The sequence below is a fragment of the Mus caroli genome, chromosome X (assembly GCF_900094665.2).
Source record: "Mus caroli chromosome X, CAROLI_EIJ_v1.1, whole genome shotgun sequence".
Taxonomy (NCBI): domain Eukaryota; kingdom Metazoa; phylum Chordata; class Mammalia; order Rodentia; family Muridae; genus Mus; species Mus caroli.
In genome coordinates, this window is record NC_034589.1 from 148435708 (window position 1) to 148453637 (window position 17930).

The following is a 17930-nucleotide window of genomic DNA, read 5'->3' on the forward strand; positions in this document are numbered from 1 at the left end:
ACCGGAGTCTATTTTCCAGGCAAACAAAGGTTTGCTTGCCAGCACCCTCCCCATACCTTGTCAAGGTCACTACCAAAGTCATAACAAATAAGGCTGCAAGACAGGGCTCAGGGAGGTTATGTCCTGTACAGTGGCGAGTGCCAAATGAGGCATTGCTCATCCTGATGTAGAGTTAAAGCTGCATGTGCACTTAGTTTGGAACTGATTATCAATATCCAATTAATGCCTTGAAAGTATACTGTGGTTGAAAGCTTCAACTTGTTTGGTGGGCAGGCATGGGGGTGGGGAGAAAAAATGCTGAAAGGAAAAAAAAGAGGGGGAGGAAAGGTAGAGAGAGGGAGGGAGGAAGGAAGGAAGAAAGGTAGGAAGTGAGGGAGGGAGGAAAGAAGGAAAGAAAGAAGGAAGGAAGCTGAGGAAACGAGTTTGTAACAGCAGTTCAAAGGAAGGATGAGGGGAGGACCCAAGGAGAGCCCAATTAAGCTGAGCCCTGCAATCCTCGCCTCGGCCGGCGTCCGGGCTGGGGGCGCTGCGTGGGGGAGCCGGCAGGGGGCGCCCTTGGCGTTGCTGCCCCGAGGCTCTCGGCAGCGCCCCCTCCGCCCGTCCTGACGTCGGAGCCCCCGCCTCTTTCTCGCGGGCTTTCAAAGGGCGCTCGGGGCAAGCCGGCCCTGAGCTCCGCTCCGCCGGACACCGGAGAACCGGTGGTCACCTGCCCGCCACGGCCGCTGCGCCCGCCCCCAGCACCGGCTCCCTGCGGCCGCCGTCCGTCCTCCGGCCCGCCCGTCCGTCCTCCGCCTGTGCAGCAGGTGTCTCGGGGAAGAGCACCTGGGCTTCGAAGCCGCCAGCCCCGCGGGCCAGTCACATGGAGGGCGGCGGCGGCGGCGGCGGCGGCGGCGGGCCTGTCCCTGCCGAGGCTCCGGAGGAAGCCGGCGAGCCGCCCCAGGGCAGGCTGCCCCCGGGGCCCGAGGGTGCGGCGGGGCCGGCGGAGCCCGAGAGCGCGGGGGACGCGGCGGGCGGCGAGGCAGAAGGCGGGCGCGGGCCGCGCCGGGCTCTGCGGGCTGTCTACGTGCGCAGCGAAAGTTCGCAGGGGGCGGCTGCCGCCGGCGGCCCCGAGGCCGGGGCGCTCAAGTGCCTGCTTCGGGCTTGCGAAGCCGAGGGCGCCCACCTCACCTCCGTCCCCTTCGGGGAGCTCGACTTCGGGGAGACGGCCGTGCTCGATACCTTCTACGATGCAGGTGAGGGCTGGGGCCACCCTTGGCTTCCCATGGCCTTCTCACAAGCCCTGCCACCCCTCCACTCTCTCCCCCTGGCTCTCTCCTCCAGTTCCCCCTCCATCCTGCCATCGGTGATGCTCAGGACCAGTCTCTTACCTCCTGGACAGTGTAGAACAAGGAAGGAGCCCTTGGACAGATAAAGAGAGACCGTAGGCACTTAGACCCATTTCATCATTTATTTTTCTTTTAATAGCCAACAACCCAAGAAACACACTATCGCCTAAGATGGCGGTTCTCCCCTCACAGGGGTCTCCTATCAGATAGTTACTTTGTAAGTCATAACAAGCAAAATTATAGTTATAAAGTAGCAACGAAATAACCTTCTGCTTGGGGGTCACCACAACAAGAGGAACTGTATTAAACCAGTAGGAAGGTTGAGCACCACCAACAAGATGTTGAGTCCGTCCTCCAGTTTGTTTTCTTCTGACATAGATCCCTAATGCAGGCTGGTTATTATAGTCATCTGGGAGAGCTGTTAAAACTAATTGTTAACTTAAGACGGATCACTCGTCTAATCCCAGGAAATAGAGGTGGGAGGATTGCAAATTCAAGGCCAGCCTCTGGGACATACGGAGTTTGGGGCCAGCCTAGGCTACAAAGTGAGACACTCCCTCAAACAAACAAGCAAACAAACAAATCCTATCTATTTTAGACCAATGACACCCAACGTGAGGCCTTCAGAGTGTTTTAATTCTTCCAGGGGAGTCCATCCTACAACCAGAGAGTGGCAAGTTACTGCCTGACAAGCATGGTGTTGTGTAATCTACCGCTATGTGATGTTTTAATCTCTTAATGTAAACCATTGCTAGATGCAGGCTCTCTGTGCTGAGTGTGACCTAACCATCCAGTTTTCAAGTTTCTTCCTGTGCTTTTCTTACTTAACCTTTGGGGATAAGTCTGTGGACCCTGGATGATATTCATCAGCATTGTATGTGACACAGTAATGACCAGGGAATGTTTGTGCCTTAAGTTTTTCCACTGGTTAAGTGGAAGTAACAGTGTCTAACTTAAACCTGAAAGCATATGAGCTTTGGAAGTTGTTTTCAAAGTGTTCATGGTATGCTGTCTTGCAGCAGGATGGGTGTCTAAGTTGTGTTTATAAAACTCAGTGCTTTTGCATGTTTGGTAAGTTCTACCAACCCCTACCCCATAAAGGCCAATCAATTCAGTTCCTTGTTTACTGGAGGCAGCCCTGGATGTAAGGGTTTTTTGTTTTGTTTTGTTTTCCACAGCAAATGGCCAAACCCACCCCCATCTGGAAAGAGATGGGGCATCAGGCTTGTTCAAACAAGTGGCAGCTGGCCCCAGTGCGCACACTCTCTTGACATTTCTGACCATGCTGAGTATGCTCTTGAGCACCACATCTTTTCAGAGAAATTATTCAGGAGCCCACTTCACCTAGAACTACTCCTGTTTTCTCAGCTTCTATTCAGTCTGCTCCCAAATGGAGTTGGAACAGATTCTTTGAAAAGTGAGCTGTTCATTGGGCCACCAGGCACAACTCTGCCTTCTTGCCTGCTGACAGTAAGATGTAACATTTGTGTGCAGCGCCATTGCCTTTCCGAGCCTCGGTGGCGTGTGTTCATATGTGTGGCACAGCTTCCCCTGCTGTGCACGCTCCTTTGAGAAGCCTACGTATCACTGCTCAAACCCGGGCACCCAGAGCAGCACATTTGCTCACTCTGGCTTTCCATGGTTTGCACCATGAATCTCCTTTGGTCAGTTTTGCCCTTTGGGATAATTTCTATCGATGTGACTGCAGGAAGTAGAATTGACGATTAAATAGGTGATCTCCACATCCCTACCCTCTCCTGGCTTCCTGAGCTCCACTCTCACAAGTTTTGGATTTTTTGTTTGGTTGTTTTTTTTTTTTTTGGCTTTTTCCACAAAAAAAAAAAAAAGATAGAAAACTGTTGTTGGCTGTTTTGTAAAAATCTCTAAAACCAGGATGTTCAATTGAGTAGCCGCTGGCCACATGTAGCCATTTATATTTAAATTGGCTTCCATGTAGTAAAATGGGATTTCAAGAATCGACTAACCCTATTTCAAGTACAGCCAGCCAGCTTCTGTATGTGGGATGGCAACGATATAAAATGTTTTCCTCATAGTAGAAGGTCTCCTTGACAGTGCTGCTTTAGAACAAGATTGGTTGGCAGAGGGCAACTATTGAACTGTCCCAGGAGTACTGTGGGGGAACCATAGAGGTGAGACATTAGGCACGTTCTGTCTTCTGTTCTCATAGCAACTCAGCACTTGGTTCGATTGTGTTCTTATACTGTCTTCTTTTTGTGGTCGTGTCGTGTAGCTTAGATTTCGGTGTCATTAGTAAAAGGTTGAACGGGGGAGCTGCAGGAGAGCCACAGGCTGATGGCAACAAATCTAAAAGAACTCACTGGGGCTGGGAATGTGCCTCAGTGGCACAGCACCTGCCTAGCATACAGAAGGCAGGATATTGGAAAGCAAAAGTGCTCTAATGCTGGATAGATACAGTAGACTGGAAGCCTCGACAATCGAATGGAAAGAGAATGCTAACACACACACACACACACACACACACACACACACACACACACACACACTTACTTATATAGCAGGGGATTAAAGATGGGTTTGTACCTCTGAAGCAGCCTGGCTCACTCCATCCCCACTGGAGAGAGTGGCCTGTTGTACCATCATGCTTTCTTTCACTCTGGAAACCATGAGCCCCAGCCTGGACCTCAGCTGTTGTCTGATGTACCAGGCCTTTGGGGGTTCTTTCCTTTCTGTGCTGCTGTTGCTCCTACTCACTCAGCACTGAGCCTGCAGTGCCCCTCAACCATGTGTAGAGAACCATCGCAGCTGCAGGGTTTAAGTGAACCGTGGCTGCTCACCTTGTGTGCATTCTAAACAGAGAGCTTTGTGACCCGGCCCATCGCTTTACTTACTGTATAGGATTTGTTACCAGGGAGTATGTATTATTTTTGATTCCCAGCAGTCAACTTCCAAACAGTTTTTGGTGCATACGCCATAAACATTTAAAGCCGTCTATATATCAGGCTTTGAGGTAGGTGCTATGCAAATTCTAAATCAATAGTGCACTTGGGGTAGGGCTGAACTGTTACAGAGTAGGCTGGAAAAATTCATGTTTCCCACTAGTCCGGGCAGAGTTTGAGCTATTGGGTGTGACGAGGCTTGGCATAAATGCCTAGTGGGTGGTGGGGCTTGATTTTTGTGGGAGGTGGGGGGAGGGATTGCAGGACATGAAGTAGATCTTATTCTGGCTTTCGTTTGGGTGTCTGAGAGGGTAGCCTAGAGGGCAGGCAGAATTGAACCCACCAGGAGAGGAGGAAGAGAGCGTGCATTTGACACTGATACTCCTTTTCACTCTTCAATTATTTTTATTATGGAAACTTTCAAGTATGCACAGAATGGAGCGCCATCAATTATTAACATTCTGACTTTCCTTTGATACCAGGACCAGGGATTGAACCTAGAGCCATACACATACTAGACAGGTGTAACACCACTGAGCTCCGATCCCCACCTCTCCTCCGTTACTCTCTTCCTTACCTGTTCCCTATCTAAACTGTTACTGTATTTACAGCTAGGAAAAGGGACTAGCCCTTGTGGAACCCAAACTATCACAATATGGAATATTCTGTCTTCCTGCCATGCCTCCTCCCACTTCCTTTTCCCTTCACTCCATCCTTGATGCCACGGAAGGACTGATTTGCCATCACTGTAGGTTTGAGCTACCTTTTCTTGGGGCTTTATATAAATAGACTCATTTAGTCGATCTTTTGTGGCTTCATTCACTCAGCATGATGATTTTGAGATTCACCCATATTATTACATGGCAAGTTTTCTTTTTTTAAATGCTACTAGTCCATCATAAGAATGGAACTACAGGCACCAGGTGTGGTGGAAGCAAGTCTAGCCAGCTAGTGAACTTGAACTCCAGGTTCAGTGAAAGACCCTGTCTCAAATAATGAAGAGAACAGCTAAGAAAGATACAACATTAACTTCTGGTCTCCACATGTGTTCTCATATGCACAGGCATGCATACCCCCATACACACCCACCCCCACATGAATATATAGAGACCATTCTCTTGTTATGGAAGTTTGGGTTGCTTCCAGTTTGAGGCTGTTACAAACACCTATATGTCTTTCATGGACATCCATTCCTCTTGGAATACCTAGAAGTAAAGTGGCTAAGTTCAAGAACTAGGTCTATCTTCGGCTATGTAAGGGACTCGAAACCCTTTATCTAAAGTGGTTATACCACCTTATATTCCCAGCGCCAATGCATGTGTTTCATATCCTCACCGATACTTTGTAGTACTGATCTTTCAAATTTTGGCCTTTTTAGTGAGAAGTATAGCACTTTCTCGTTGGTGGATTTAATATGCTTTTCCTTCAAAGTAATGATGTCATGCACCTTTCTATGTGACTTTTTGACATGGACATATTTTTCTCTGCAAGGTGTCCACTGAAGTCATTTACCTATATAATGGTTGGTCGTTACCTTCTTGTTGAGATGTCAGTTCTTTTTATATAATTTGTGTTTAAGTGATTTGTTAGGACCATGAGCATCTCCCGTATTATGGCTTGCTAATTCAACCCCATTTATTCATGCTTTTTGATGATGCAGTCTGACTTAGAATTTCCTTTTATGGTATACTATGGCTGCATACCTAAAACACCTTACAGGGTTTACTTGTGCAGCTAGTGGTCTATACATCCTTCTGAAAGCTTACAGATTTCGCTTTTACATTTACATCTCTGAGTCATCTCAAATGAAATTGACATTCTGAGAATGACACCTTGCCTTCAAAAGTTTAGAGACGCTAGTCTTGGCCTAGGAGAAGTCTGACATTTGGAGGCTGGCAACAGGACCTTTGCTGCTTCCTTTCTTTTCATCCTGCAAAGGCTCAGAAGTCTAAGTTCTCTAGGCTATTGGCCTATTGGCCTTCTGAAAAGAACATAATCTGCCCAAACAGACCAACATACATCCTACCATATAATATCCCACTGACCCTTGGAATGCTAGTGATGCCTTGGGTTTGTGTATCAGAGTTTGGATGTACACTTTATCATCTGTTGACTGTATAGCCCTGGCTAACTTAATGTATCTGAGTCTTGTTAAAATGTCTGCATCTAAATATCTCCAAATAAATGCCAATGCCTTGAATTGAGCAAGTGCTTCCTATCAATTCTCTCTGTACCGTTCCTCTAACCCCTGCCACTAACCATACCAGAAACCTGGGTGCACAGAATAAAATGTGCCTGGTGCAGTGGGGACTCTGATCTAAAGCTCTTACGCAATAACCATGTAGTACAGTCTCCTGCAGTTCTTAGGAAGAGATTCCTGAGTTTTGGTGATTTAAAAATTGCACCTCAGTGCCATTCCTTGTCCTGTGCTGAAGAAAAAGGCAAAAACCTTAGCTTTGACTCTGCTCTTTGTTTTCATTTTTAATTGAGATACAGCATGTATAGAAAAAGTAGGTGAATTTTGCCTGGTTTTGTCCTTTGTTATAAATTTAATTTTATAGTTTGTACTTTATATGTCTGGCCTCTTTTGTTTCTGTAAGAATGTGGGGTACATGTATGATGTCACTGTAGTCATAGCTTATTCTTTGCCTTATAGTGTAGTGGGTCTCAGCCATCCTAATTTTGTGACCTTTTAGTGTTATGGTAACCCCCCTCCACCAGTAGAATTCATTGCTACTGCATAACTCTAATTTTGCTACTGGAATGAACTGCAAATGTAAATAGCTGTGTTTTCCAATGGTCTTAGGTGACCTCTTTGAAAAGGTCACCCCCAAAGGAAGTGACCCACAGGTTGAGAACCGCTGCGATAGTATTTCAGTGCATGAAGATGCCACAGTTTGTTTTCTTTTTCTTTTTTTAAGATTTATTTATTCATTATATGTAAGTACACTGTAGCTGTCTTCAGAGACTCCAGAAGAGGGCATCAGATTTCATTACGGATGGTTGTGAGCCACCATGTGGTTGCTGGGATTTGAATTCAGGACCTTCAGAAGAACAGTCAGCGCTCTTTTTTTTTTTTAAGATTTATTTATTTATTATATGTAAATACACTGTAGCTGTCTTCAGACACACCAGAAGAGGGCGTCAAATCTTGTTAAGGGTGGTTGTGAGCCACCATGTGGTTGCTGGAATTTGAACTCATGACCTTCAGAAGAGCAGTCGGTGCTTTTACCCGTTGAGCCATCTCGCCAGCCCCACAGTTTGTTTTCTATTATGAATAAGCATTCGAGTTGCTTCTGTCTGGAGATAATCATGAATAGTGCTGCTGTTATGAATAGTCTAGTACTTAGGTTTTTGACAACTTTATGCGATGTAATGCTCTAATGTAAAGTATAAAGTACAGTGGATTTGGGTATATTCACAGTTATAATTCTATCACCACTGTCAAATTTTAGATTATTTCTGTTAGCCCTCAAATAACAACTCACTCTTGTAGAACCACCTGGAATCTAGCGAGAACTGCATTAATCCTTTCTAAGGGCAGTGGCCCCAGTGACCTAGCCACTTTATACTAAGACCACCCCTTAAAGGTCCCATTATCTTTATACCACCACATTGGACATAAAATATTTCAACACATAAACCTTTAGAGACATAGCCAAATTATATATAAAACCATAGCTTCCAAATACTCATTATATGAACTAGGAGCAATTACCATTTTTATGTTTAAAATGGCTATTAGATTCATTAGATTTCACAAAACCAAAATTTCAAACCTTGTAAGATGAGTTTGTTTATAATGTCCTGAGAATGAAAATTCTGCATCAAGAATGCTGCTTGTTCCTAAAGCCTATGGCTTATGGAAGTATGCTGCATGAAAATAATAAGCACTGTGCATTCATTGTACAGTGGACATCAGACATGAGATAATACAATGAATCTAGATGAGGTAAAGACAAAGAATGATGCTTTCATATCTAACAGAGTCTCCAACACCAAATGAACTCAGTGGCCTTTAAAGGCTGTGGTGACAGATGCCAACGAGGAAGCATAAAGCACAGAATAGGTGAAATCAGCAGTCATGCAAAAGTCCCAATGTTTAGTGATCTTGAAGGAACAATTGATTTTCTTCAGTAAAAGAGAGCAGGATGATTGTTGGGGAAATAGATGTAAAATCCTCCAGTCCTTTCCCATTGACTGACACTTCAGTGAGAGAAATAGAGAAGAACATAAATCTAGGACCTGTTTCCTGAGATTTTGTCACTGTAAAAGAAAAGATTCATGCACCTCTTCTGGTTGGCAGTACATGGCAACAGCACAACAATCCCAGTTGTGCTCTAAAATAGCATATATTTTAAAGGTGATGCTACACACTAGTTGGATGAAGAGATTATGCTTGGAAAATCCTTCAAAGAAATAGGGCTCAGAAATGTCTCCTTTATAAAACAGTAGCCGGGCAGTGGTGGTGCACGCCTGTAATCCCAGCACTTGGGAGGCAGAGGCAGGTGGATTTCTGAGTTCGAGGCCAGCCTGGTCTACAGAGTGAGTTCCAGGACAGCCAGAGCTATACAGAGAAACCCTGTCTCGAAAAACCAAAAAATAAATAAATAAATAAATAAAACAGTAGAAGAAATCTAAGAAGAAGCTGCCATGTGATGAAGATTGAAGCAGTTATGTACAAGGGAAGCCAGAGTAGGAAAGGTGGGCGTGGCTCCATGGATGATAACACCGGTATGGCAATACTCATACTGTAGCCTAGCTTGCACGATAATTTGGCACAACGTTGTTCTGCATTGTTAGTTGGAAAAACAACATGCATGTGCCAAAGAATTAATTTATGCCATGTTGTGTTTTACAAATATTTCACTGTAAGCAAAATGGTAACACCTCAAATCTATTCACCTTAGTGGGCACAGTTTGCGTATATATGATTTATTTTGGTCTTAAAAATTAGGTACCAGGAGACAAAAGATGAAGTTTCTTCATGTCCCTACTCTTTACCCTTCTTCCTCCTAGTCAGATCTTAGCAACCCCAAGTGAGTTGCCCAGGTGATAATAGCACTCGATAAGGATGTGCTGACCTCTTGGCACTGAACTGCTGGGGTAGCTTTTCCTGCTTTTTACAACATTGGAAAATAAGTTGAAATGACACTTTACAGCATTCTTTGTACTGGCCTGACTTGAAGTTTGTTGGAAGTGAGGAGCAATGAATAAAGACGGATCTAATTATAGTAGATGTCAGTAGGAATGACTTCTGTTCAGTAAAGGTGAGCTTTTTATTTTTAAGGCAGTTTTTAAAGGGACCAGAGTTACCACACATTCAATTATATTTTTAAATGTCTCTGGCAGAAAACTTATTTTGAGCTCCAGCTCTTTGTTTAGAGAAAAACAACTCTTATTTACAGTCATTTCTCTTGTTTCTACTGGTAGTAATATAGGCTTACAGACAGCCTGGAGTGTATTTAACAGCTGGCATGAGCCAGTGTGAACACAGAGTTACTACGAGGTAAATTATTTGCTATCATACCTTTAACTAATGGCATTATGCATAGACTCAGTACTTTAAAGCCACACTAGAACTATGGTTTTATTTGTTACCTATAAAATATTTAACAGAAATGTTTAAAGGTCAGGCATGGTGTTGTACTTCTGTATTCTTAGCACCTATGAGTGTGAAAGGAGGAGGGTGTGGAGTTCAGTATCTATTGCTACACAGCAAGTTCATGGCTAGCCTTGCTACATGAGACTCTGTCTGTTAAAAAACTAAAACAAAAGTCTGTTTAAGACTCATGAAATGGCCTTTTTAAATGATGTTATATGTGCATATAAGTGTTCTGATCAAATCCAGCCCTTATTCCCTCCCCTATAATTCCTCTCTTCTTCCCCTACCTACTTTTTCTCCCAACTTTATATTCTTAAAAAAATCACTGAGTCTATTTACTACTTGCCTGTATGTGCATATGTGTAGGGCTCTCTATTGGAGCCTAGGTAGCCTCTCAGGGGCTAAATCCTTGAAGAAAACTGACTACCCCTTCCCAAGCAGCCATCAGTTGCCAGGACCTTCTCAAGTAGGCATAGGACAGGTGGAGTCCCTCCTCTGCCCATGCTGAAAATTTGACTGCCTTGATCTTGGGCAGGTTTACCAAAAGGCCTTCTTTATCTAAGAATTTAAAGGATTTTAATCAGTTAAAATCCTATATATTTCATCTTATTTCACATGAATACATTTTGGAATAGTTAAAATCTATTCAGGGGTACTGACTTTAGTGGTGAATTCAGACAATGTCCTGTTAGTTTAGATTTCAACTGGAGCATTCTCTGGAGATTCACTTCCTAAAGAGTGTTACCTGTACTAGGTGAGCACATGTCCGCCTTATGAACAGGGAAGAAGGCCAGCCTCCCAGCAAGGCTGGCCTTCATCACTAGGAACTAACTGGAAGGAACTGAAAGGCAATGGTTGCTAAGAGCACAGAGTGCATATGGTAATGAAAACCTGCATTTTATCTCTTCCCTTTTCATCTGGGATCTGTTTACCTAAGATTTAGCCTGATACAGAAATTGTTTTGCTCCAAGGTATCTCAGTTTTAGAAAGTGAGTCAGAAGAGTAGTAAACCCCATTTACAATAACCCCCTGGCCAGCCTAAGACTTTGGGTCAAAAAAGGTGAGTTTGAGCCTTGTCTGTATTCTGCCCTAGCTAAATGACCTTGAGGAGTCTGTTAATGGTTTTGTCCTTTTCCCCACCTGCAAAGTGAAGCCAGCCCTACCTTTCCCTCTCTACCTGGCTTCTAGAGCTCTCTGGAACCCAGATGAGACATCTAGAGGAATTTTCTATTTGGCAAAGCTTCTAAGTGTTGTGATAAGGAAAGGTTAGAAGGGATTGATTGCCTTGTTTTCATTCTCTTTTCAGTTGTTTGGGATTTTTTGTTGTTTGTTTTTGTTTTGAAATGCAGCCTCACATTATAACCTAGTCTGATCTGGAACTCAAAGCAATCCTGCCTTTTGATTTTTTAGTTCTGTGATTACTTGGATTGGTGACCTCTTTAAAAAAATTTACGGAGCTGAGACGGAAGAAAGGACCATCCAGAGACTGCCCCACCTGGGGATCCATCCCATAAACAACCACCAAACCCAGACACTATTGCATATGCCAGAAAGATTTAGCTGACAGGACCCTGATATAGCTATCTCTCTTTTGGTTTTTCAAGACAGGGCTTCTCTGTATAGCCCTGGCTGTCCTGGAACTCACTTTGTAGACCAGGCTGGCCTCAAACTCAGAAATCCGCCTGCCTCTGCCTCCCAAGTGCTGGGATTAAAGGTGTGAGGCTCCAATGTATTTTTTATAGCTATCTCTTGAGAGGCTATGCCAGTGCCTGACAAATACAGAAGCGGATGCTCATAGTCATCTATAGGATGGAGCACAGGGCCCACAATGGAGGAGCTAGAGTAAGTACCCAAGGAGCTGAAGGGGTCTGCAACCCTATAGGAGGAACAACAATATGAACTAACCAGTAACCCCAGAGCTTGTGTCTCTAGCTGCATATGTAGCAGAGGATGGCCTAGTCGGCCATCAATGGGAGGAGAGGCCCTTGGTCTTGAGAAGATCATATGCCCCAGTAGAGGGGAATGCCAGGGCCAGGAAGCGGGAGTGGTTGGGTTGGGGAGCAGGGAGGGGGGAGGGTATAGGGGACTTTCGGGATAGTATTTAAAATATAAATGAAAATATCTAATAAAAAATTTTCAGTCTGGTGTGTTATCATAACTAGCATTTAGAAACCTAGTGCTAGCTTACTGTCACAGTTGCTCTAAACACAAACCAGTAGACTGTTCTTCAGGCACAAATCTTCAAAGTGAATTCAGTCTATTCACTTGAGTGACAAATGTCAGGTAAAAGTTTCAAACTTGATGTGCCCAACATAATCCAAGCACTTGGGAGACAGAAGCAGCATATCTCTGTGAGTTCAGGGCTAGCCTGGTCTATGTAATGAGACCCTGTTTCAATTTATTTTCAACTTTGAAATATTTTTATAATTGAATTATGAATTACTTAGAATTTGGAGAGGGGCTGATTGTTGAGACAGTTTTGCTGTATAGCTCAGGCTGACCTGAAATTGCAGTCCTCCAGCCACTGTCTCCTAAGTCTGAATTGCTTCTTTAGCAGCAGTAATTACCTATCTAGTTTTCATTGGTACTAGAGAGTCTCTGCCGAACACTGGGTGAAGACACAGATGGCCATCTTTCTAGAGGTGGTGGGGCCAGGATCGAGATTACAGTACAGAATATTGAGAAGGGCACAGAAAGAAAGAATTTGTGTTATCAGATGAAAACTTGATCCACTTAGCAAAAGGCCACTCCATCAGGCTCAAGACTGCCTACAGGAATGGACTGTGTAACCGAAAAGACTGCTGTCCTTCAGCCTTGTACTCTGCCTCTTCCTACCTCTCTCTCCCTCTTCTTCCTCTAATTAATGTTAGTAGTTACCGTGGCCTTGGAATTAACAGCATTGTTGCCTTTTACAGTAGTGTCACTATGAAACACTTAAATATAATTTTGACAAATTAATAGTGACAAATGTCACTATGAAACACTTAAATATAATTTTGACAAAGTTCAGAGGGGGAAATCAGGTAGGCAGAATACCTAATATATACTGCTGTTATTTTTGACTCTGTGCATATGTCTGCAGAGAACAGATTTATCCATTTGAGATAAAGTGACCCAACTGAGTTGTAAAATAGTTCCTTATCATATACGTTTGTTCTTCATTAGCAATAAACTGTAATAACCTGAAATTTAATATGGTAGACTTCTGTGTTAAAACGTCTTATGACTATTTTAAAATAAAGTCCCTCTAGATAAGACACTTGATACTATTTTTTCCCTTTCAAGTTCTCATCTCTCAGCCATATATCCAAAAATCTGTAGGAAGGAAATAAAATGGCATTAGTATTTGCTTGAAAGAATGTAGAAGGGTTTGGTGTGGGTAGCAGTAGAGATGAAAGCTGGTCAGGAGCTTCTAGTTTGTGAGATGAGGAACACTGGAATTTCATTATAGCCTATGTATGTCCTTAATAGAAACATTTCCAAGACCCTAACCATAGGCTCCTCAATGCCTCAAGGTAGAGTCCAGTCCCTTTGGGACCCCTTTAACACTTCTTACCTAGTAACCCAGATTGATTCCCAAAGGTGTTCTGACTCCCATATTAATATTTGCATCTGTCTTGCCTCTGATGCCTTACGCTTGCTTTCTTTTCTTCTTAAAACACTTTTCTCTGGCATTCCCACCCTCCATCGACACTCCATTTTAGTTGCATAATTCTTACAAATTCCCAGGTAGCAGATACCATTATTTCCTCCAGCTTCTGTTAACTGCCCCTGCCCAATATGGTTGAGGACTTCCTAAGGGCTAAGTACATCTATCAGTGGGTCTCTCCCAACTTAGCTTTTGGGAAACTCTATGCCCACTTCCTTTTGGTCACCTGCATAGTACTCTCTCTCTCTGTGTGTGTGTGTGTGTGTGTGTGTGCATGTATGTGGAAGCCAGAGATCAATACTTTGAGTGTCATTCCTCAGGAACTGATGATAGTCTGCATTTATCCCAGTGTTCTCATGGGGTAGAAAGGACAGCTTAACTCTTTGGAGCTTCCTAGAAGATGACACTGATTTCATTCATGTATATTCAGCCCTCATGACCTCATCACCTGCCAAAGGCACCATCTCTAAATGCTGTTACATTAGGGGTCTGGTTTGAACACATGCATTTTGTGGGCATACAGTCATTCAGCTTATAGTATGCACATATATGCATGGAAGTGGTACACAGATGAGGAAAGTTTTCTCTGGCAGAACAGGGCTATGTGGGGGATCTGAGAAGTGCTAGAATGCTGAGCATGGGGTTTACTCTGTTACCTTTCATTAACAGGTATGTGTACTCTTTGTATGTCCATTCATAAGAGGAAGCACCACTGAAAACAAATATGTCAGCAGGTTCTAAGTGAGAGTCTATCTTCAGCATTTAAAAGAGGGAGACAGAACAGGTGGAGTGTGTCACTTAGCTTTAATCCTAGTACTTAGGAGGCAGAAGCAAGGTCACCTCTGTGAGTTCCAGGCTATCCATCCAGGCCTTCATAGTGAGACCCTGTTATACACACACACACATGCATACATATATTATGTCTCTTCATTATTTTATTTAAACCGTTGCTGTTTTGTTTTATAGTTCCTGGGAGATAATCCTAATTAAATAATTTCCCACTTCTATTTTATGTAAGAAGCTGATGGTAGAAATACAAATTTCCATAATCCTCATTGGTGATCAGCACACAGATCACCTCAGCTCTCTTTCAACTCTCGTCTTTGTTCATCTCAGATGTTGCCATTGTGGACATGAGTGATATCTCCAGACAGCCTTCCCTGTTCTACCATCTTGGAGTCCGAGAGAGTTTTGACATGGCTAACAATGTAATTCTCTACTATGATACTGATGCTGACACTGCTCTGTCATTGAAGGTAAGGAACAGTGTTTACTTTCTTCTTTCCTGCCATACTTGCTAGCTTCCATGGGTGACTCCTGCCTGCTGTGACTCCTGAGCATCCTTCCTACCCTGAACGTTTATAGGCACTCAGCACTTCAGAGTTAAGGAAGCAGAAGCAAACTCTGTTCGTTTCCATTGATGCCAACACATGGCTCTGAGTCCCCTCATGGACAGTATGAACCAAAGCAACACATTTTAGAAAGTAGTTTTCAGGTTGCTTGTAAACATATGAAGACACCTAACAGTCATCAAAATGTTCAAAAAGTAGCATAGACATTCTCAGAATTTCATTATTTCCCTCGAATTTGAAAGCAAAGCTAAACTATGGAAACCTGTATGATCCTGTACAACTCAGTAATTATTGAGAATTTCAAAACTGTGGTTTTTGAAAACCTTATGCAAGTTTTATTGGATAGCATAGTAGTTTAAAAATGTTTATATTGATAAAATGGAAATTTCTAATGGGAATTAATTCCAAACTTCATCTTTTATTAATAGTGTTGAAAATCTTAGTAGTAGCTGACAAATCCTGGTCTATGTGAAATCATTTTAAAAGTAATGTATTAATTTGTTCACAGTAGCACCTCTCAACCTTGACTGGCCTTTAAAATCACCCAAAGAGCTGGTAAATACCCCCAGGCCCAGATAACACCCAGGTCAATTACATCACAGTCTTTGAGGGTGGGGCCCAGACACTTTTTGTTTAAATCTCCGAAATATACAACCAGGGATGAGAACCAGTGCTTTAGAGAGTCGGGCTTCACAGCTATCATTCTTAAGTGTTTAGCTCTTGCAGCACTAAAAATCATGAGTGTGTAACAGTACAGTTTGATACCAAAATTGGATGTTTATATTTCTTGAGTTTAATATTAAACCAGATTTTTCTGGTTTCTATAATAACTAGATATTATCTCCTGAAAGAAATGCTACTTGTTTCAGATGTGTAAACTATATATAGTAAATTTTACATATATTCTTTACATAAATGTGTGCTGTGTAATTAGAGCTCAGGACTGTATTGTACAGAAACCATTCATGTGATTGAGAAAAGAACTTTTGTCAGTATAAGTTATTTATATGAGACCTTAAACCAATCTAAGTTATTTTAGATCTGTATATATTAATTTCTATTTACTAAATAAGTTGAGCTTAGAAATATTTAGAAATTATGAATATGAAAATTTATATGATTTATATTTTGAGAAACATTAAGTTAGAATGTATTTTTCCACATGTATAATATTTTCCTCCACTGTATCTTAGCAAAACCTTCAATAAAATCATATTACCTAGATAAGTTTTAATTTTTTACAGTTGTAGGGGTTGCAAAATTTTTGAATTTTCAATAGAACATATATTTCCTAAAATGGAAATGACTATCCAGGTATACCAAGAAGCAGGCAACTGAGCTTGTTACTAGATAACAGAAATGTCACAATGTATAATACATGTTTTATAGGGAAGATATTTAATTACGGATTCTGTTTAAATAAATGTAGGATTTCAGTGTAAAAATGGTACAACCAAGTGCTGATAGCTTCATGCTCAGTTAACAACTACAGTTCTCATTATACTTTGAACATGCCTGGACAGCTCCAGTGGGGTGTCAGGACTACTTGGAGCAACAGCATTCTGTGAGAAGGCTGACTACGGCATGGCCTGAAGCCTTTATATTAGTCCATTCAAGAAATAGCTCCAAGTCAAAGCATAGCCCAGTGCTTTACTTAGTGCACCTGATGCTTTTCTTCTGGCAAGGCAAGAACCAGGACATTGGTTAGGAACTCATTGCAAAGTGAGACCTTAAAATATATATGAATAAGTGTCTAATACATATGGGAATGTTCTTATCAATGTAAATATCCTCCAGTAGTTGTAGAACTAACCAATTAAGATCAGTTTTCCTTGGCATCTGAATTTTATAGTTTGAGTTTCATTCTGTTCAAGCTTTCAGAGGGGAAACCAAATGATTAACCCTTTAAGATAGGAAGAATATAAGCTTATGAGAATTGACCTTAATATAATATATTCATATATATCACATAGTCATATTAATATATTAATATTTTCTTTTTCTTTTCAGGATATGGTCACTCAAAAAAACACAGTAAGTATTATATCTTAAGATTTTTTTGGCTATTTTATTTTTTATTTATTTTTTATATGTAATGTTTTTATTTAAAAACAACATTTTAGAGAATAAATGGAATGCTTCAACTGATTGTTAATCAAATGTACAGTACCTGCTATACAGAGGGTGATTCGTAAATATTTTATAAATGGATTTATCTAGGGATTTTTAAGCCATATTTATACAAATTAGTAAAATGCTTGACTGATCATATAGGTAGCAAGGAGATTTTCTTTTTAAAATATTTTCATTTATTTGGACTGTGTATGGCAGGGTGGGAGGGGCGTGCACCGTGGCATGCATGTTAGTCAGTACTTTCTTTCTACCATGGGAATATCAGGATTGAACTCAGATTATCAACCTTTACCAGCTGAATCATCTTTTTTTTAAAAAGATATTTTCTTTATTTACATTTCAAATGTTATGCCCTTTCCTGGTTTCCCCTCCAAAAACCCCCTAACCCCTTCCCCCTTGCGCTGCTCCCCAACCCACCCACTCCTGCTTCCTGGCCCTAGCATTTCCCTATACTGTGGCATAGAACCTTCACAGGACCAAGGACCTCTCCTCCCATTGATGACCAACTAGGCCATCCTCTGCTACATATGCAGCTAGAGCCACAAGTCCCACCATGTGTACTCTTTGGTTGGTTTAGTCCCAGGGAGCCCTGGGGGGGTACTGGTTAGTTTATATTGTTGTTCCACCTATAGGGTTGCAGACCCCTTCAGCTCCTTGGGTACTTTCTCTAGCTCCTTCATTAGGGACCCTGTGCTCAGTCCAATGGATGGCTATGAGCATCCACTTTTGTATTCGTCAGGCACTAGTAGAGCCTCCCAGGATACAGCTATATCAGGCTCCTGTCAGCAAGCACTTCTTGGCATCCAAAATAGTGTCTGGGTTTGGTGGTTGTATATGGGATGGATCCTGGGTGGGGCAGTCTCTGGATGGTCCATCCTTCCCTCTCAGCTCCAAACTTTGTCTCTGTAACTCCTTCCATGGGTATTTTCTTCCCCCTTCTAAGAAGGA

The 17930-nt window shown here is 42.4% G+C and overlaps 1 protein-coding gene across 1 annotated transcript in view; it reads left to right on the top strand.

The window, feature by feature from the left end:
* Positions 1-636: 636 nt before the first annotated feature.
* Map3k15 (mitogen-activated protein kinase kinase kinase 15) overlaps positions 637-17930 on the top strand; it is a 141041-nt gene continuing 123747 nt past the window's right edge. Inside the window, exons 1-3 of the mRNA XM_021152935.2 lie at positions 637-1232; positions 14614-14753; positions 16860-16883. Coding sequence (XP_021008594.1) covers positions 860-1232; positions 14614-14753; positions 16860-16883 — 537 coding nt within the window. The 5' untranslated portion in view covers positions 637-859. The remainder of the gene's footprint in view (positions 1233-14613; positions 14754-16859; positions 16884-17930) is intronic.